The 21,987-nt window shown below is 47.1% G+C and overlaps 1 protein-coding gene across 1 annotated transcript; it reads left to right on the top strand.

Annotated features, from left to right (window-relative positions):
- Positions 1–15,930: 15,930 nt before the first annotated feature.
- LOC131288973 (trypsin iota-like) lies at positions 15,931–17,024 on the top strand. Its single transcript, XM_058318158.1, has 4 exons — positions 15,931–15,997; positions 16,084–16,334; positions 16,397–16,725; positions 16,832–17,024. Exons 1-4 carry the CDS (start codon positions 15,931–15,933, stop codon positions 17,022–17,024), a joined length of 840 nt encoding a protein of 279 aa, XP_058174141.1.
- Positions 17,025–21,987: the final 4,963 nt, after the last annotated feature.

The raw sequence follows: 21,987 nt of genomic DNA, 5'->3' as shown, positions 1-21,987 counted from the left end.
GCTCACATCGTACATCACTGTCCTGAGCCCTAAATGTTGTATGGGTCGAACTTTTGGTTTGCTTTTAAGCACCCCGGATTGAACCTGTTTTTTGTTTTCACCAACTAGTGCAATTTTTCCCTCATCAACTTCAAAGCACTGAATGCTTCGCTTCACGCCTGGAATGTAGCGTTGCATGACAGCAACACGCGGCCGGTTTAGCTTCCTCCCTTGTGCTCCGGCGAGAGTCAGCACATTTTAAAATATTCATCAATCACTTCACCGCACTAACACGCACTCACCGGAAGTGCTACCTCCCGGGAAACCCGTGGACACTGCTGGCTTCGGAGCGGGTTTTGGAACCCCGGCACTTTTTCCCGACTCGTCAACCGAACGCGGAAGAAAAACGGCCATGCTTTACCCACGCAGGCCTAAATGATTCAGCAGTGTTTGAGTTTGAGTGTTGGCCGTCCTCGCGAGTCCGTGGCCCGGTCGGACGTCGGGCTGCCCCTGATTGGCTGGCAGTGGTGGGAGTGGACGTACGGGGATTTATTTTTTCCGCGCGATCCGCGAAGCGCGAACAAGATTGTCCTCTGCCACTCTGCGTTGGGATGCGGCTAGGGCTGTGCCTATGGATGGGGTTTTCTGACGGGAAGCAGCATGGCCCTGCAGAACGACCGTCCCAAGCAGAAACTGCCACCGTCAGCAACCGTCATTTGCATACGCACCCGCATTATTAAATCATTAGTATGTATCAACGCCAGCCAGCGAAGGGAGAGGGCCATCCTAGGGTCTTTGGTTTTTTTGCTGCACAATCTGCACCAGTGCATATGGTCTCGCACCGGTGGCAAGCTGGTACGAACGCTCTTATAAACCGTCTGCCTGCATATCGACTGCGCGCCTCATGCTGTCACTTCATCAACTTCATCACGCTGAAGGTTGCAGCCATCCGCCGGATTGTGTTTTTTCATTCCACCAAACATCTGAATAATCAACTGTCAGCGATAAGATGTAATCCATCTAATCCGAAACCGTGCCATTTCGCGGCGGGGATGAGCGTGAAAATTAAAAATTAAGTTAATCGTTTCCGTCAACACTGGCTAAGCGAAACGTCAACCCGGTCTCGGACGAGGGATTCGACCACGACTACGAACACAGCGAAACAAGTGATCACTTCACTCCAGCCGCGATGCCGCGCTTTGTCCGGCGCCGACTTTTTTTTTCTCCGCTTCGATTTTGGGTTGCCCCCCAACACCAACAGGGGGGGAAATAAACTCGCGTCAAGCTGTCTACCGTGACGCACCCTTTTCTTGTGAAATTATTTCCCTCCGGTGACAGGCGAGATTGCACCGAAAAGGCGAGCCGATTTTCCGGCGCGGGTCGGGAATTATTCTTAATTATTTTCCTTCTTTCATCTCTGCCAGTACCGACACTGATCAACAACGAATCACAAGCTTCTTTCAAGCGCGCAAACAAAAAACAATTATAGCACTTTAACAACCAAAAACTCCATTACTTGGGGCCACGATTGGATTCTGTTTGTGACACATCTTGCGGCACGCACGGCACGTCTTGCGATTTGATGGAACGTTGAACGAGCTCCCGAGTCGTCCTCGTCGTCGTCGTCGCCGTTTGTTTGTTGGTACACACACAATTCCGTAGGTTGGTTCGACTCGTGTGAGAATCTCCACCAAACTGACGTTGCTGACCATGTTTCGCCAATGGCAAATGCGCCTTCCGGCCATCCGTTCGGCTCCGGTGCGGTCGGTGAGCGTCCATTTTCGCCGGAACATGCGCACAGATTACGTCCTTCCAATGAGGTACCATTTCTCCGCTCGAGTTCCATTGCGCCGAGTCTGGTTCGGCTGCCCTCAGACGACTGGATGAAACGGTTTTCCAACCGGTTCAAAAGTAGGTCTTGGCCACTGCCTTCATTACGAGCGAAAACCCGCCACCTGCCAGCTGATGATGGCGCCTCGACAACGCCGCTGCCCGCCAGTGAGTGACCATCCACCAAGCAAGCAACCAACCAATACTACACCACAAAAGGAAACGGCCACAAACCGAACCGAAGTACCGTGTGGTTGTTGTTGTTGGTTGTTGCTGAGCCGCTGGAAATTAGCGGAGAAATAAAATAAACGTGTGGTTCATTAATTTTTGAATGTTGTGTAATAATTTAATGCCCGCCAGGTCGCTCTCAACCTATGGAGGGAAGTTATGTAGCTTTTCCCGAATGGAAATGGGCCGCTTCCTGCCACCAGAGGGAGCGAGGAAGAAAAATGTATTTGTTGATTTTATTTATCCTTAATCGGTACGCTTAAAAGGATCATTTTACCTGCACACATTATTATACGGCGAAGTAAACCGGAATACGGAACCGTTATAGGGAGTTATCAGAGAGGCACTATGACTAAAGGAGAAAATAACAGAGGCATACATAAAGAAAGGAGAGAGAAAGAGAGAGAGAGCAAGAGAGAGAGAGAGAACGATATCTGGAGAAAGGAGGATGTAATAATTTTGCGCAAAATGGTTCCAGTTGTTAGGCCATGTGCAACGAGAATGAATGAAGAGATTTCCCACTTGCCTCTTGAAGAGATTTACTTTGATTGCCACAACGACACAACGATGGATGGGGGATGGTTTGGGAAAACGGTCAGCTGACAGCCGAGCTGGCTGAGCGTGAAAGATGAGCAGAAGATGAAGCAAGCCCAGTTCAAGGATGGGTTCTTGTCCTCCCACGTGGCGCCGGAACAATGAGTTCAAATTTCGCTATAAAAGTTCGCGGACGTTGCGGAGTAGTGTGTAAAAAAAATTAAAACATCCCATCAACCCCCTCCCTTGCGTACCAAACACGGCTGGGGTCGGAAAATTCAGGACGCAATTGAGCATTGAGCTGTTGAGTTGGGGCTTGAGTGTCACGGGAAACACTCCGGCGTTGTTATGTTGTGTAACAAAATGTTAAGGAGGCTCAGCAAATGGTGCTTCTCGGAAAACTCAACATAGATTAATGATAACCTTCTCGCTATTGGAGTACGCACCGCCGATGAGGAGCAAATCCATATCTCGTGATGTTTTTCACACACAGCAAAGGACTAGAAAAGGCAACAGCGTGTATTGGCTGTCTTAATGTCAACAGTTGAGTGATTATTATGCTTGTGTTCGAAGCTTAAATTAAACTGATTTTATTGAAACCGATTCAGTGGAATTAACATGAACTTTATTGAATTGCTCTGAATGTGTTCTTTTGTCATCGTCATTTGTGAGGAAAGACAAGCTTCTTAATTGCAAATCCGTTAAAGCTGCCTACTTTGCTCTGGCTTAAGCCAAGCGAACGTCAACGCCAGGAAAGAAAAGCTTTATAGCGGTCTGTTATTGATCTCTTTGAATGATATCTATAAACTTCTTCATTTTTGTTGGGCAGTCAGTACGAAGGAGGCGAGTAAATCGACTGGAATTGGAATTCATTCAACTCTAGCTCCACACTTTCGCGTGAAGCGGATGGGATAGAATTATTCCCTATCCTTCACAGCAAACAAATCGTCTCAACAGCATTGTTGAATATAATTTTCACTTTCTCCTCCTATCCTTTGAATTTAAAAGTTTAGAGTTTCTTCTCTTTGCTTTGAAAGTGAATCTAATAGAATTATATAAAATAGTTTTTCTCGACATTCCCCGACATGTTTGCCATAACAAACTTTGTGGTTTTTTAGAGTACCTTAAATGGTAAAGATTACTAGCTTTCTTGTTTTGTTTCTAATTGTTCAAGCAAAATGATATTAAATTTAAACTATGTTTAATTATATTTCAATTGAAATCAACAACTTTGAATGGCACAATTTTCTTTACAGGTATATTAAAAATAAATATTATTTCAAAGCATGTATGTAGTTGAGTTGCAATTTTTGTTTTTACGTCCGAAGCATGAAGACGAACGAACAAAACCCCTCAGAGCTTTCAAATTCATTCATACGGTTTCGAAACCCTTGTCGAGGTGCTGTCAGATATGTTGCCAGGCTTAAAGTAGCCGCTAATTAAGAAATAAATTAACATTTTAAATTACTGCAGCTGGCTGGCACCCGTGGGTATCTTCCCCAATCTGAGTGAAACCAAAAAGTGGCAGCAAGAAGAGTGTCACGTCCTCTGTCGTCGCGCGTCTCGAGTCGAAGAGGCAAACATGCTGGCCGCAACTCTGGCTGGCAATGACATGGCCCTGGATTGGAGCCCCCGCACATTTTATGCGCACTTTCTGTTGTTTGACATTCTATTATGATTATGGTAATGGTTTTGTTTAGTCTTGTTCTTTTGCATGCGGTTCGGCAAAGATTTCCACGAGCTCTCCGAAGGAGTTGACCGAAATCCGCTTGCGAATGTACGTTGAGGACATTCCGTCGACCGCAATACTTTTGAAAGTTCCGCTTGTGCCAGTTTTCGGTCAAAGGAAGGCGTATGCATACTCTCGATAATGGTGGCCCTGGCATTAATTATGTTCCAAAGACAAAAAGAATGGGCTGAAAACTCTAAAGCCAAATCGTCACGACCGGCATGTCGCGCGATTCCTTGGTTCTCGGAGTTTGGCTAGCACAATAGTGCGGTCACAATTTATCCGTTCATTTTCCGTCCCGTTATTTCTGTCGTGCCATTTTCCGGCATCGGCTCAAACGTGCGCATTTGCCGGGGATCGCTCGAGGTCCTAATTTGCCTGCTTCGAACGAGCGAAACACGCCGTTCCGTTCGCTGCGATAGTCGGCCCCAAAGGCGCACCAGAAACTAGTGCAAGTCGGAATGACGATAATAGTGCTGAAAAGGCAACCGTCTTATGAGTATTCCGTGCGCCGTCGGCTGGTGCACGAATTTTTCACAAAAATGCAACCGCTAAAACTTTGTCCGAACACTCTCGCACCCCTTGTCACCGTTTTGCGCCGTTTGTTTTCCGCCTGTTTTGTTACAGACTAGAAAATCGCAAATTTACGTACTTTTCGACGACTGAGCGATTCCATCCCGGTCGACCATTTGGCTTGGAAGCCAAACAAGAACGCTTGGGGTCAAAAATTAAACCCCAAACATAAAACAAGGCCCGGGACTTTTCAATTCGAGGCCGGCCGAAAACGGAAAACGACTGGAACATTTTCCGGCTTGTGCGAGTCAGATTTGCGGTGCTATAAATTTTTAATTATTTCCCACAACTTTTCCTCAACTGGTAGGACCGAGTTTGGCTCGTAAACTGGCATCCGCAGCATAAAACGTCTAAAACTTCTCCCTCCAGCGCAGCGGAAGGATTAGAGGATCCTTCAAGATGGATCTATCGGTGAGCATCTCATATCCGTTTTGGGGGTTTCTCCTTCTGATAAGATACTGGTCGGTATTTTTTATTATCCTCTCCTCAGTGACTCCTGCTGAAGGCTGGTTTGAACCGTCCCTTTTTCGCCGAGTGAAGAATTTACACTCATTCCACGCGCCTACAAGCGGTTCCGGGTGGTATGCAGATCATTAAAATGTTCATGGAGTCGCCGGCAACGAAGGAGCGGACTGTGCAGAGGTGCAAGGACAACGAAAAAGGGCGACATACTTGTGGAAAGCACGATGGAATCGATTATGAATTTCATACGAAAACTCATAAATTTCCGTCTAAAAAGTGTGCAGCGCTTTCGGGCAGCTTGGCTCTGTTGGACCGCGTGTGTTGGACAATCTCTCCTGGCATCTTTTCAAACTCCGGGCAAGAGTGCAATGACGTTCCTATCGCCCGTCGCATATCGATGGCAATAGTGCAGACCTCGTCCAGGTCGAACGCATGGCGAAGCGGGGGCCAAACGAAGGGCACACATTTGAGCAAGTGAGGCGGAATGCACTTGACCGGAAGTGGCTACGGCCGGAGGTGGCTTGGCTTGGGGTAGGTGGTGTGGCTGCGGGTGTGGCTGTAGTGATCTATAGTTTCAATTAATTTTCCGACAAAATGATAAAGCGCAACTTCGGTGGGAGTACACCTCTCAATTGATTTTGACTAAGTGCTTTTAATGGGGTGAAACCTTCGCTTTTCGGCCCAGTGGCCGGATGATCGTGTGCCTGGTGGGAAAAGGAGAGTGGGAAGTGATAACCAACCGGTGGCCAGAGATGTCGATCTGGATAAAGTTTAAGTATTAATAACGGCACTTTTCACCTCCGCCATTTTCATTCTTTCCCCCCCTTTTTTCGATCTGCTTATCGCTTTTTTTTGCGCTCCATCGGACGCTTTTATTTTTTAAAGCATCCCACCATTTCACTTGAAAGTTTGTAATATGGCTGTGCCTCTATGATATCGTTGCAAAATCAATGGGAAAATTATTTATATCCTGCAGATGCCACACTGGATGCAGTTTTGGGGAATTTATGTTGTCGTAATAATACGCGAACGTTCCATTCATTGCTGGAAAGGGGCAAACCAGTGTAAGTGCACTTAAGGAACTTTTACTGTTGCTTGCGTCTGCCTATTTCAATTGCATATCTATCCAATTGTTTGCATTTTATTTGCTAAACGTTAAAAAAAAACACTACTTTATTGCTGTTCCGAACAATTTCGAAAGGCTTAATTTCCGCGCAGGAAATTGGGCTAAAATAAAGTCCCCATTTCGCGGGCCCGGAACAATTTTAATTATCGTTGATTTGTTCTTCGCATTTGACCGAACGCGCTGTAGTGCCTGCCGTCCCGCCATCGCTTTGAATGCAATCACGGAACACGCCATCGGAAACACCGGAGGCGGGGACACTCGAATGCACGCCTGGCCATAAACGGGTTCGCACCCAGCATGTTGAACAATGTTTCTCGCATCAAAGAGCATAGTTAACGCACTTGATTGTGCAGCACGAACGCTTCAAGAAGAACGGGCGCCGGATTCCGTATTGATCGGTGGTCCGTCCTCTCCATTGCCTGTTTATGTCATGCACTTTTCCACGCTGCTGGATGGTGTTTTCGCCCATTTTAACCTTTATTGCTCCACACAATGCCATTTCGCTGTTCGAGAGAATGCGTGTGAGCGAATGAAGTGCTTTTTGTGCGTTATACCGAAAATCGTGCGTAATTTGCTTGCCAACATTACAACAGCGTTAAATGAAATTTCCTTATGGCTCGTGGAAAACAGGAAAAAGACAAGGATCCAACTTAAGGGGGGGGTAAAAAGCCTGGTGCAGGAAAAAAGATCCCCACCGGATCTGAATAAATTGCGTCCGAAATCGAATTCGAAATTTGTCTTTCACGGTCTGGTGACGGTCAGTGTTTGCCAAAATTCCGTTTTCCCCAGCAGGAAAGCACGTCACACTTGTCCGTCGCCCAAATGGGAGTTGTTGTATTAACGCGTTTTAACAATATTCCCCTTTCCCTCTGTCAATCCATCTCCGCACCGTCTTTCTACCGTCCATCTCCATGCTGCATTTAATTTTGGAAATGTTTTTACCCCCAATGGGCCACGATTTTTGTTCCCTCGCAGCTTGCCATAGCCGTCGCACCTGATAATTGGCATATTTATACCGTAATTTTTAAATAATTTAATTTCCGATGTTGCCAAGTGTGCCTTGGTCATGAATCGACAATATCTGTGGTTTCTCCCGTTTCATCCTCGCTTCGTCGTGTGGCTCTGAGGCATTTATCGATCGTGTTCTTTAACGTCGATGAATTAAACATACTTCAATAGGAATCAATAAACCATGGTTTTGGTAGTCACATTTTTTAAACATGCTATTCTGCCTAAAATTTGAGATTTGATATTAAGCTCCAATAAACAAAGAGGAGAAAATAGATCGAATAAAATTCACTCGAAGCCAAAGTTTATAGGCTTAATTCCCCAACCGAGCGTTCGAGTGATCTCGTATTTGTTTGTGTTTTAGATCAGTAATGCTCGCCCAGGCGGATCGTGGAAGGATTACCGGTTTGATGATTGTTTTTGCTCGCTGCTTTCCCGTGGCAGCGAAACAATTGGTAAAATTAATTTCGAGAGGATCTGTACGCGCTTTAAGCGATGGCCTCGTGGGCTGCGTTTTGCATCCGGGATTTCAGTTGCGTTTTAATCCGCCATATAATTCCGGTTAAGATTCAAACATAACTTACCCACCGACCGGATGCCACAGGTCAATTAAAGGATAAATGATATGCTTTCCCAATCATCCTCGCATTACCCGCACGTGGTCACGATGATCGGGCCGACGGGGAAACGGCCGGCATCGATATGCGTGGCGAGGATCGATTCGGGTCCCTCGAGGACATTCGCTCGAACGAATGTGTTTCCTTCTTTTCTCGGTACGCGCCCGAAAGAGGGGCCGCTCCCGGGGGCCAGAACTAATTTCGTATTCACTGTGCAAGTTGACATAATAAATAGGAAGGATTTTCTTTGATGCATATGAGTGGAAACGGGGCGGAACGATGGCAGAACGGTGGTGACGGTTGCGTTATTCCTCGTTCGGGGAGTTCTTGTGCACACGGAACTGTGGGAGAAAATGGTGAGCATTCATCTAGCTTTTTCCCAGAGTGAGTATACTTTTATTTTGCCAACGCCAAAAAGGATCGCTTCAACGACGACGTGCCAGAATGGCCATATATTTACCCGCGCTTCTGGAATAATGTTCCCCTTCTTTGCTGATACTTTCCCATGCCAATGCCCTCTCGTACAGTAACTGCTAGTCGCCGTGCTTCGAACAGTGAACACCGCCTTTCCACTGTTTGAAATTCGGAAATCAAGAGCTGATGTATAGGAAAAACTGGAGCAACGGCGGCGGAGAAAAACAGTGTTTCTTGCAAACCGATTTCAGCCCGAAGCTCCCAACGCAAAGGGGGATACATGCTGGTGGCGTGAAGCGCCATTGAAAAGGAAATAGACGGTCAGGTGATACGTATACGGTGCGCTTCCCTACACTCCCCTACTCAACTCCTGAGAACCTACCGTTGGCCCATCTAGGTAAGAAGATATTCAATTTCCACCCCTTTTTGCACTTTCGTATTTTCTTGTGCCTGTGGAAGATTTTTCCACTGCCAGATGGAGTTTCTCTCGTCCTTCCGCTGTTCTGCTTTTGCCTGATTGCCCGAAACGGACGGACCTTTCCACGAGTAAGAGCATTATTGTAGGAAAGCGGATATTTTTTCTCCGACCGCTTTTTCATTTCGCCGTAATGGAGTTCTTGGGCAAAGTTTTTAATGGTTGGTGAAATGCGAAAATATTGCACCACGGCTCATTGGTATTCGTTGGCCATCGGCGATTGCATTGGAACAGAATGTTGGTCCTCTTATCGACGGAATAACACCGTGCATCCCTCTTCCGCTCACCAAGAATCTCTGTACATATCTTTTTGTTTGTCTCTCGACGCGTGTTCTGCATTCATTGAATAATCGAAGCTGGTCGATTGTTAACAAACGCAGCTAAGCGAAGTTTACTGAAGCAATTGGAACAAAATGCTTACAAAATCCTCTCAATGGCCCCCCTCTCTTCCTCTTCGCATGAGTTTCTTCGCTACTTGAAAGAGAAGAAGGCTAATCTAGCAATTTATCGTACAATTTCTTCGATCGAATATCACAATCCAGCGCTCAGGAGCTCGGCTCGATTGGTCTTGCAAAATAAGACCCATAAATCCACAACACTTAACTGATTACCAACGATTAGACACGGACAACCAACCGGCCCCGTGCTCGGCCGGCTTAGCAAATGTGCCTCACGTAACTGATCGACTTAAAGTGCACGCAATTCCGGTCCCGGGGCGATATTGCACACTTAAAAACCACAATATAATGCGAGCTCGCATGTACACGAACACCACATGTGGCAACGGAACATGGAGCAGGATTTAAGATTTTATTTACTGGTGAACAAGGATTTGTGAGCATGACTTAAAATTGCCAAGCTTCAATGGTCGCTTGCCGGTGGGGGTGGGAAGAGTGTGGTAGGAAGAGCGAACAACATGAAGTGGTTAAATGGCTACTGCAGAACCGAGCCTAATCCTCATTTATCATGATTATCAATTTCATACTGCGCCATGCCCTCTTCGGATGTCATAGCTTCTAAAAAACAACCACACTCTCCTACATTCCCAGTCATCTCTCGGAAGCCTGCGTCGTGGTTTGTGTTGGGCTATTTTACATGGTCAGCTGCTGTTTTTTGCTGGCCTGTAGAGCCTCAGTTGTACCTCATGTGTTTGCGTGCAAAAAGAGGAGTACGGATTTTAACTACATTGCTAGTGTTATCACTTTTCCCGAATGTTAATAATACGAAAACGACTACTATGGAAAACATTCTGTGAAGCGTAACAATGGAAAATGTGCCCATTCACCGATTGGTTGTCCTTATTTGTTGAAAGTTACGTTGGAACACATAAGTACATTTAGTATGTGGTGTATTTTACAGTACAGTTTATAGTTGCATCACTTAGCGAAACCTCGGACAAATACACATCCTCTTGTCACCAATGTGTGTCAAACCTTCGGCTAATGTTGAAAATACCGTATGTTTGGTGAATAGCAAAACCACCGCCACCATCATCTATGGCCACTATCCATTCCGAAAAAGCAACCTGTCCCGGTCGGGCTCGTTGTGCGAAGAAATGTGTTTGGTATTGTTGTGCAGCCACATGAAAGCCGTGGTGGACGTGGAGGGACTCGCGAATAATGCAACGGACCGGGATCGGTGTCTCGCTTGCGGCGAATGGCGAACACGAACAGAGCGTCTACTAATGTAGTCCCACGGCTCAATGCACACGTACATGCTCGTCATACGGCGCTGCTGACATGCCGGGTTCCATCTCTGGTCGTGTCAGCGTCGATCGTTGCGGTGTTGTTGGGCCAGAAATTGAATTCCTGCACACTTCCAGAGGCCCCTTTTACGGGTAGAGTAGATGGAGTTTGATGGAGCTGAGCGAGAATGGACGCGAAGGACGAAGTATTTGATCAAAGGCAATTGATGTCGGGAAATGGTGATGGTGATGAGTTGTTGGTGCATTTATCGTGAGGTCAACTACGACGAGCCAACGAACGCATGAATGATGGCAAAAGTTTGAGTTGTTATTAAATTGACGAAACATTGCGAGCATTATATGGTACGAAACTGTGTCTTCTATTATTATACATTTAGCTTTTTTTATTTCAATGGAGTTTTGTGTCCACTATTTAGAGAGAGTCAAGTATTTACTCGACCAATACTGAACCTGAATAAATATAAAGCTTTAAAAAAGGTTACACTGAAGACTAACCAAGCAGATTGTGGGTCATAAGACTGACACGCTCACAGTCTAATTTTTCATCCTTCAGGGACGATATGTTCATGCCGGAAAATTTGCTGTAGAGAAATGCATGTAATGATAGTAGCAAAAACCGATCATATCGCTTCCATTAATCATTTTCCGTCTGCGGTGTGTTTGATGATGAAATGGTCACATTATGTTTGCTATATTTATCAGAAACGCTACACAAGGACATTGACAAGGAGTGGATTTTCTCCAGCTCAGTGCATTCGCACTGCTTTGGTAGGTTTAAGACTTTTCCTATTTTTGACATTGACTTTACCTTTGACTGTCACTGATTCACATCAGCTTCTCCGAATGTACTAATGGGCTCGCAACGAAACGGCTCGAGACGTTCAAGCGCGGCCAATTTTCTCACCTTTAACCTGGATCGTTTTGACGGACGGTAGGTTGACGAGCAGGGTGGCTTCTATGGTGTGCTGCCAATGTCCTTGCATCCCTTGGCTTTCCGCTGTCTAATTTTTCGGAAAACGTCGCCTCGAAACGCTCAATATTTATCAACTTACGGGCGCACGAATGGCGAGCGGAAATGGGAAGGGGCTGGAAAGAGCCGCTTCACATCACGAATTCCGTTCATGAAAGTACCCCACGTCCATGCTGTCCATACCCACCCCCTCCCCCCTCTCGTGTACACTCTCCGCCTTTTGCGAGTGGATCGTAAAATGAGGCAGCTTGTTTGCTGACGGCATTAAACAGAATTCATCACCATGTCTCGGGCAGGTCGTTCGTTTTCCCCACCCCACCCGGTGTCGGCGTGTTTTACCTAACACGCCTTCCCCTCCCACACACCCTACCGGTGACTGATGATTTCCACCGATGACGTATAAGCCTCCGGATCGGGCCGGAGCTTTTTTGCCGACGAGGGTCCATGCCGAACCGGATGCCAATGACAGAATGTGACTGTTCGTTCCGTCCAGCGTACACACAAACACACGAACACACACACTCACTCACACACTCGTAATCATGCCATGTGTGTTGCCGTCATTGCCGTTTGCCAGCTGCCATTCGTTTGTGATAAGGATGCTCTCTCCACCCGCCATCACACCACGCCACCTTCCCGTACTCCTATCGGTCCGATACAGCAGCTCGGACTGCGATGTTTTGGAAGTGAAATTTTTGGATGCAGATGTTGGTGTGCCGGTTCCAGATTGGGCGCACGAGTCCTTTCCGGCGGGGGCCGGTAATGCGTCTGGACATCAACCCCCGTCCCTTGACCCGACGTCCGACCGAAGTGAAAATTTATGTTTAATTTTAAATCAATTTAAATCCATTACATTTTTGCACCGTCGTGTCACAACGGCTGGTATCGGTTCGTTGCCATTTAACCTCATGAGCTTTTCTTGATAGCAGACCGGCACCACCCGGGGCACCGATTTTCCGACAATTATGGCGCGAGGTCTGCGATCTTCCCGGGCGATACCCAATTTCCCCCAAGAATGGAAACAATTTTCATTAACGTTCGTCGACGGTGACATGATGCGCTTCCGAGAGACACGTTGGTAAAGCGCCACGCCTGGACGAAAGCCACTGGTGGGCGCGTTTTTCCTCGCGAATGATGTGATTTTATTGCCTGCACGTGCAGCAGTCGTCCTTTGCGGTGGCCAGAGAGTCCTGTCCCTGTCCTGCTGTGATGGCTGGTCAGTTTCACGTGCGGTGCACTTCAATCAGGCTGTTTGGGCTTCATGAACTCGATCGGTGAATGCCACCCCGACTCGAACATGTACGATGAATGCAGATTCTGTATGAAAGGACACAGAAAATAAAGTTGAAGTTCAGAGCCAAAGAACACAGGATCCATGGTAGGTTTCGAGCGCGGCAAAGCTGTCACCAGACAACACAGAGAGAAATAATAACGATTTCGATCGTTGAGATTGGGCAATTTTCGGATTAAAGGCAATTGGATTGGCCGCTGCACGAGTACATGCGCACGACATTTTCGGGCACTTGGTGGACACTTTGATAGCATCATTTGTTATCGCTCGTCTGGCCGGTCGACGTCCATGATAGCGAGGGATTAATAATTCATCTTCAATATCGTGAACGAGTCCCAAAACCCAAGCCAACTCCCGGCGGAAAATCGTGCAGAATAGGAATGAAAGTTTCTTCACATCAACTTTCCCAAGCTGAGGCACGACGGGCCGTCGTGACCAATTCCGCTGATTAATAGGATTCGTCTTCTGCTTTGCTGTATCCATTTGCTAGAGGAACCATTTTGGCGGTTTTCACCAGAGTGGTTCTTACATTAGCCAGCAAAAATGGTAGCTATGTTGAATTAACCTAGCACTGATGGCGTGTCCTTCGGAAGATGAACGAAATAAGCGTAATTCTTACCCCTTGGTGTAAACGACTTCCGACTCTGACATTGCGGTAAACTTTGACCACCTACGCAAGCAAGCTGAATGCGAGATGAAAGGGAAAACTGGGCTGGAACTTTGGTTGGGCTGGTTCCCGGGAAGGAGTGTTTCTTCGTCATGCGCTTTTCTCTGGTAACCGTTTCTGTTTCAGTGACTTTGCTTCACTTCGTGACTCGCCTTTTCATTCCGTGCTCCGATGGCCAACGGGACTTTTTGAGGTCTTCTTCCTCATTTAATGAAGGTTAACCAGATGGATGTCAAGTTCCCTCGATGTCATTTCCCTCTGGGCGCATAAGGAGATGGTGAAGGGGGTCTCACTATCATTGCATCTCCAGCCCGCTGGCGATGCGACGCTACTCTCCAGCACGTTCTCTTCGGGGTGAAAAGTTAATATAAAACCGCTGCCGGTGGCTAATGCGTTTCTCTTGCTGTGGAGTTTTTGCCCATCGTTGTTATTTGTTGTGCTTCTGTGTTTGGCCATTGCAGGCAGCAGGGTGCCTATGCCCTTGTGCAGTATGCAAACGAAAAACTTTTCACACTCTCTGAGCATCCTTGTAGCGTTGCTGAGGGCCAAGAAGTTGAGGGTGCTCTTTGATGGTGTATTCGTTGCATTCCCTTTTTACACTAACCACTTGTCATTTCTAAGCTACACTTCAAGGCAAATTGACACGCTCATCATGCAAATTCATTACACTCTGTTTATTAAGTCCATCGTATTGTAAATATGGGGTTCATATTTAAAAAGTCCACTTATCCAAGGATCATAACTTACTTTGTCCAATCAAGGATCGCTGTAATCTATAATTTGAGCATATCATCGACCCTGATACATTGAGTTGTTTCAAAACCATTCGATATGCTGCAACTACTTTCCTAATCCCTACGCATCTAAGGTTTAAACGGTTGTTAGTAGCAGAGAACAAGCAGGTTCGAGTTTCTGGCACACAGGGCCGTTTACGCGCCATGGCGATTGCTATCTCCTCCTAATTACCATCAATTTCCCGTAACGCATCTAGTTTCTTCATTAAAATTTCCCTCGTTACCATCCCCAAGAAGGCCCCACACGCTCTGCATTTCAATCGTCCTCGGCCTATCGTCTCCAATGTAACCGCTCCGTCTTGTGCCCTCGCCTCCGCCGTTCGATGTGAGTTGAAGGTTCGTAACTAACCGTTGCAGCTTAGAAAAGCAGATTTAAGTTACGCTCGTTGCTCGTTACACGTCGGCTAATCCGTCGAGTTGGTGTTTTCGCGAAAAATTACCCTCTGCCAACACGTCCGGCTCCGCAAAACCCGCAAGTAAGTCGTCGGAGTCGAGCGAGCAAGGCAACGATGGTGTAATTGAGTTTTAGAACCATTTGTCCCACTTCGGGACGCTCCCCTTCTCAACCTTCAGCAGCCGAAAAGCGGGGCTGCAGCCATCGGCAAACAACCCCATGGAACGAACGAGCACATTTGACCTGCAACAACCTGAAATCGCGATAAGAAGCAGCCACGTACCACAAAACTCTCGGCTGCACTCGGGGCCGGCAATGCTGCTGGGAATCGTCGAGCTGGTGGCAGGTTTATCGTGCAGTTAAAAATATTGGAGCACAAAATTGCGCAATTATCTCATTACGGTGTAGTTGGCACTTTTTATCGGGGGTCCGGGAAGGTTTTTGATTCCCATCTACTGCAGCGTGAAATTTAATTTCCACCCAACAGCGGAAGGATGGATGTGAAGAATCCGGGCGGTCCGCCGGGGTTTTCCATGTTTGTGTTCTGGGTAGAAGTGTTCAAGGTAGATTTGTGGCCGATTGCTTTAAAAACAACCGGCTAACTTGGGTGGCTTTGGGGAAAGTTTGTACCGATTGCGGCGTTGGAAGGAAAAACAAATTGCACCAGGAAAAGTGGGTGAAAAGTACGGACTTGTTGGTTTCTATGATTCTTCTTTGGATTGAGCGTTTTCTGGTCCATCTTTCACTTGGGCCAATCGAAGGTTTACTTTTTGTTATTCAATAGGAGTATGGTTTGATCAAGCTTGATATATTTTGTAACCTACAACACGGTCAATGCAGTTCACCTTCCTCCGTCGGTGCATTCCGGTTGACGTCAAATAAAAGCTAACTTCTTTATGATTGCTCTTGTTCAGCTGCGATTATACCCTTCACAACCATGTCGTGGGATGATCTTCTGAGAGACTCATAAAGATAATAGCGTCGTGAGATGATAAAGTAAACCACCGAAATTTATTAAGCAAAGTCGGGAAGATTCTTCCAACTGCAAAACGGTTCGGTCGAATCCAGCAAGTGTCAGTGTAAGTCTTGCCTTTGCCATCGTAGCACTGGAGTGGGTTTGTGGGTGGTTTCAGGATGAGTCCATCATTCCCAGTGTTGGCCATTGTGGCCATCTGTTGCGCTCATTTAAATCTCGCTCATTGTAAGTTCCACCGCGAAATGAATCGTCGGGATCGTATGTTCACCCTTTAAACTCGGCTTGATTGACTTTTGCCCAACATTTAACAGCTGCATCCGCTCGGGCACGCTCATTGGAAGAGGTTAGGGCACGGATAAACCGAGTCCCCCGTCTGGTTGCAGCACAGCATCGGGATAAGAGCTCGCGAATCGTGGGTGGCGTGAAGACGAGCATTGAGGAAGTTCCCTATCAGGTATCGCTGCGGTATATGAACAGCCACATCTGCGGTGGATCCATCATCTCGTACGCCTGGGTGCTGACGGCTGCCCACTGCCTGGACTGGTATCCGAACAATGAAGAAGTCAGTCTTGCCGTCCGCCGGCGTTCTTTGGCCACCGTTCGCTCATCCGTTCTCTTCGACAGATTGCGGTGCTCACGGGAAGCAGCAACTATTCGGGGGGAGGGTCGCTGCACGAGGTGTTCTACTACCATCTGCACCAGGACTACGACATGATGGAGTTCCAGTGGGACGTGGCGACGATACGCGTCCGGACGCCCATGGTGGGACCGGGTCGGGCGGTCGTGCCGTTGGCCTCCGGTGCCGAGTGGCAAATCGGCGCGAACGTCACGGTGACTGGCTGGGGCTATGCGGTTCCCTACGGCGACCTGGTCGACAACTTGCAGCTGGTGCGCCTGGAAGCCCTCTCTCGAGCGGCGTGCAACGAAAGCTGGACCGGCTATATTACCGACGAGTACGTGCCGGACCTAATCCCTGCAATCGTTGATCTGTGACATATCTTATCGCGACATTTCGTGACGTTTCGCTTGCTCGTGCTCTCTCTCTCTCTCTCGTTGCAGCATGATTTGCGCCGGAGGTGCCGACGTTGATGCGTGTGACGGGGACAGCGGAGGTCCGGCGGTACAGGCGGGTGTCCAGTACGGCATCGTGTCGTGGGGCGATAGTGAATGTGGCAGCGGACTGCCGGGCGTGTTCACCAACATTGCTCATCCTTCGGTGCGGAATTTCATATGGCGTACGACGATGGTTTAATTAATGGTGTGCAGCACATCTATGCGCGTTTTTATAATGGTTAGGAAAAAGAGGACAGTATGCAGTCTGGGCACCGGCGGGCTGGGACGATACAAACGGTGTGGAAAAGTATCCATGAACCGAAATTATTCATTGTTGGTTGTGATAACCAAATAATTTTACAAGCATTTTCATATGATGCCGACACAACGAAGCATGTTATGAATCTACCATTCACCAACGTTCTACATTTGATGACATCCATTTTATCAAATTCTCTTTCGAATTGTAGTAAAAAAGGTGTTTTACTGTTCCGTTTGAAATACGAAACAACATCGGTTCAAATTCACCGTTTTTTTCTTTGCTGCTCACGAAGCAAATAGAATTCGCTCATTTCTGTCGAAGCGACGAAAGTTGGCCACTCAAATTTCATTTGCAAAGCATTTCCCTCGAGTGCCGGCGCGTCTGGAAAGGACAGCAAATGTCGAGTCAATTGCACTTTTGTTTCGAAATTGGATTTGTTTGAGCTCAATTTCGCGCAACCAACCGCACTCAAGTATGACGAACGGCGAACACTGGCGTAATTGGTGATAGTTTGTCGTTTAACGATGCTTATCAGATTGGTGGGAAGATTTTACGAGGCAAAATCCCAGTAACAAACACAAGTGGCGGGCGAAAGTTTCCCTCTAGTACGGCCGTTTGATGTGTTGTTGAACGTTAGTAGGCCACGCAAGGTTCCTGCTGCTTTTCGTTAATTCAATCGTCAATGCTGAAGCATAGTGCTGGAATTTGTCGGTTTGTAAGGAGCGGCAAAATGCTTTCAGGGATCAGAATATTTGGAGTAGGAAAAAAGTAAATTCCCAAAACGGAAAACCCACGCGTGCCCACCCCGCTGATCACGAAAGGTTGGAATTTTTGCCAGACAAACAAGGGTGCCATAACTTTTGATTGTTTCACTGGAAAATGTCTCCTGTGCCGGCGTGCATCATGGGAGAGTGTTCACTTTCGCGAGAGTGTTCGAATCGATCGATATACACCGGAGCGCACAAACGGTGACAAACAAAAACATCGCGTCCTCCAATCCATCGTTTCCAATATTCGACAACAATCTTCCTCGATCGATACGTGACGGTGTTGACTACATAAATATTGAGCAAAAGTGGATTCCCAGTTCCACGTCCGCCCCTCACGACAACGGGGATGGAAAATTCGAATCGTAACGGTCGTCAACGCTCCGGCGAAGCCACGACATAAAACGGTATCGCTCGGGCCAAAAACAAGCGCAGCATGGGGGAAAATGGACTGCAAAGGTTCCATTTTCCCTACGGTGCGCCAACCGGAGGCTACCGGGAAAATTTGGCAGGGAATAAAAACATTACCCAAATGCCTTTCGTTGCTCTTCTTCGCGGTAGTAGCAGTGAAAATGTGTTTGCCATCGACAGGGGACGCAATATGGAAAAGAGATCATCTCCGGTGTGGTGATGACAAACACTTACCCCAAACAGCGTGGGAAAAAATAAAGGAGTCGTATCAGTCCTGCAGTACTGCATGCCAAGCGATTCGGAAGCAAGGTAAGTTTGCACACCCGGAAAGCATGGTATGAAACTTTGTTCCATTATGGCGAACAAAACAAATATGTTCGTTTCCAACGGTTTTTCATCCTCGTATTCCTATTTTCCTCGTATGGGCACTGCAAAGTTAGAGGTGAGTTGAGTGTTTTTTCCTCGTTCAATGGCACCGACATAGGTGGAAGGTGTTTTGATCCGCTCGGCGAAACTGCAGCGTCTTATGCGAGGTGGAGGAGTTACGCCGATCGCAAGAACGGCCCACCGGTTAGGACCTCCCCGGGTTTTGGTGACACCAGAGCGAAACGAGCGAACGCAGGCCCATTGAGTTTTATTTTACACATTTGTGCTCGTTATGAAAATCGACTGTCATCGTTACCCTTCGGTGAACGAACTGAACCAACATAAAAGGATCGTTTCCAAAACCCTCCCCCGTTTGTGACAATCCGCTTGCTGCCATCCGGGAAAATGTGTAAACACATCCTCCTGCAACCTGTCGATTACGTCAGTAAGGCCCCTTCGGTTCGTCCCCTCATCTCCGTTCTCCATCCATGAGCAGAAGCCGTACCGAGCAAGCAAGCAGGGCATGCAAAGCACTTTGAAATTGTATCCAGTGGAAAACATGTTCAGACAAATAACTCCCACCCGTAAATGGGTGCCATATGCTGGTTAGTGGCTTAGGGCTGACGCAACAAGGGAGAAATGATTAGAAAGGATTTACTCACCACCCAAGGAAGAAGTCACACCAGCGTTCGGGAGGGAAGAGTCGACATTTTGCTGAATAATTGCTCGCCCCCACTTGCGCAAGTGTCGCAGAACCACTTGCTCGAGAAGTTGTTTATTCATTCGACAGTTCGACCGTTCGGCAAACCGGTGGATCAATTTCAATTAGCTAAACATTCGCAACTTGTCCGCGTCAACCACACGGGCGCCGGTACTTGGAACGTGTCGGATCGTAAGGGAGCCCCTCCCTCCCATCACCGTGGAAGGAGAGAGAAGTTAACACAAGCAACCCGGCCAACAAGATCGAGAAAAAGTTAGTTTGACGCTTTTCATGTAAATTCGATCCACGTCTTGCTTTGAACCTATATCTTGAACTGGCCGGAAAGTTTCAACAAGGCGGTGGAAACGCGCAGATTTGCGAGAAGTACTCGAGAATTTGTGAGCTACGCCATGTCAAGCCGCGCTGTTTCCTTTCACGGTCCTAGAGAAACGATTGACGTTTGAAGTGCCGGTTCGTTGAACTTTCTCCCCATGATATACCGGCATTATGGGATTTATAGGAAACGTCTATCTGTTAAAATTAAAGATAAATTATGCACAAATTATAGGTCCATGGGTGCTGCAAGACAAAATCAATTTTAAAAGAATAAGGCGTTTCGTGACAGCTCCAAGTAGCAAATTTGAACAGAACTCACAATAATCAAACCGCTCGGCCACGCCCATGGGGGTCAAACTCAAGGCAGGGAGGGACACGCAAAAACCACACTCTTTGTAAAGTTGGCCAAAAATATCCCCAATATTACAATATATAGGCAACTTTCTGCGAAAACCCCAACGGCATGGCCGGAATTAGTGAAGGAGATTAGTTGCTTTCATTAAATTAAAAGAAGCTTACGAAAGACAAACTAAACTACACTCATGTCAGTTTTCCACAAGCGTTAAAATTTGAAACACCAAGAATGTGGTGCAAAAATGTGCTCGAATTCTATTAGGCCGACTGGATGAGGGCCAAACTTTATTAAAAGGCAGGTGTTTCTGCGATGCCGCAGTTTAAAGACGTTCCGTCTCCGAGTCGTTTCGGAAAAGACGAAATGTGGCCATATGCCGCTACAATACGGTAAGCCTGTATCGCTGCGCAGTGAACCGTCCCAAGGCGTCGGAAGCTGATGTGAATTCAGTCGTGGGAGAATGTTTTCAGGTTTTCACTACTAATTGAGTTAGAATTTCTACGAACCGTTTTAATGTACTCTCTTAAGGACATCACGGACTAAGACACCCGTCGCGTATCAGCCGTTGACCATTCATGCGCCGGTTCGTCGGAAAAATGAACGGAGGTAGACAAAAAATCGAGGGTCGAAAGCGGTCTTAGCTCGGTCCGTTACGTTTTTTGGCGTGGGAAAACTTGGGGTGGTTGTGGAAAGAATTTGATTAAATTCTGCCAGTGCCCCTTCCTCGCAAGTAGCTTAGGACTAGGTGGAGCTTTTCCGGAGGGGTGTCGGAGAGAATTCGTACTGCTGAAAGGAAGCAGAAGACATGCCAGAGGCAACAGGGGAAAAAAAAGATCCCTAAAGGCGCAATAACCCGCCTGGATGATGAGAAGCTGGAAGGGCGGCGAATGTTAAGCGAACGATTTTTCCAGAGATTTTCCTCACCAAAACAGAGAACGACCACGGGAGGAGGGGCGGCGCGACGGCGGGTGGCAAAAGTTTATTTAAGCTCTTTAAATTAATATTCCGTCAGTCACTGGGTGTACCCGGGGCCGCTTCGAACCTGAAGCAACCGCGAACAACTCCCGGCAGCTAACAACTCCGGCAGAATAGTGGTTGCGGCCGACGATGAGCAGAAGTCAATTCCATTTATTTGAGAAGATAATAAACGGAGAAGATTTTTTCTTCCCCATCTTTTGATTTCCTTCCGCGAAGTCGGCTGGAATGTTCGCCCCGCATCGGTTAAGACGGAAAGCCGCTTTTGGCTGGATGGCGCATGTTTGCGCTGCGCATTTGGAAGCTCAGGGACTCAGGAGCTTTACTCATCGAGGCAATACGATGTGTGATTAGCAACGGCCGACCCGATCCCACGTGACGACGATAAAAGGAATATCGTCGGCTTCCGATGGAGACGATGGAGCCGTAACTCTGGCGCAGGTAAAAAAGGGATTTGCAAACATTGCGACCAAGCTGGGATCTGACGATTTACAATTCATGATTAAAACGAAATGAAATACTTTCGAAAAGTTGCGTTGAAGGGTCGCTGATACAACAAACATACCTTTCATAGCCAGATCCAATCGAATGGCAGTGTGGAAAGAAACAAGTGGATCGAACATAAGCTGATACTGTGCATATATTGATGTTTTGGTTGTTTGTTACAACAAACCATGGTTAATCATCTTATTTTCACCTTCGAGTTGTTCACTTTACTTCATCGGAATTCTTTTGACAAATCCATTACCAGCAGTTAGTGCTTTTCTTATGTGCTAAATAGTTTATTACCCCTTAAACGGCAACCTTCCAACCATATATGTTCGAAGCGAAAACATAGCCGACCATCATGAAGCATTCAACGACGAATAAGATTCATAGGCAAAGGACTCTTGAGCTTATAAAAATACATAATGTAGTGGGCTTATTAGTGCTTTGGCTAATGTACTATCGCATTTCGATCCCGGCATGGGGGGACGTAGTTAGGAGGGCAAT

The sequence above is a fragment of the Anopheles ziemanni genome, chromosome 3 (genome assembly GCF_943734765.1).
Source record: "Anopheles ziemanni chromosome 3, idAnoZiCoDA_A2_x.2, whole genome shotgun sequence".
NCBI lineage: Eukaryota > Metazoa > Arthropoda > Insecta > Diptera > Culicidae > Anopheles > Anopheles ziemanni.
The sequence above is the reverse complement of the archived record's forward strand: the minus strand, read 5'-3'. Positions and strand labels throughout refer to the sequence as shown.

Bases quoted from the DNA above. Each gene is read 5' to 3' on its own strand.
- LOC131288973 (XM_058318158.1), top strand. From the start codon at position 15,931: ATGAGTCCATCATTCCCAGTGTTGGCCATTGTGGCCATCTGTTGCGCT. The intron at 15,998-16,083 runs GTAAGTTCCACC...AACATTTAACAG, and splicing joins TCATTTAAATCTCGCTCATT to CTGCATCCGCTCGGGCACGC. The intron at 16,335-16,396 runs GTCAGTCTTGCC...TCTCTTCGACAG, and splicing joins GGTATCCGAACAATGAAGAA to ATTGCGGTGCTCACGGGAAG.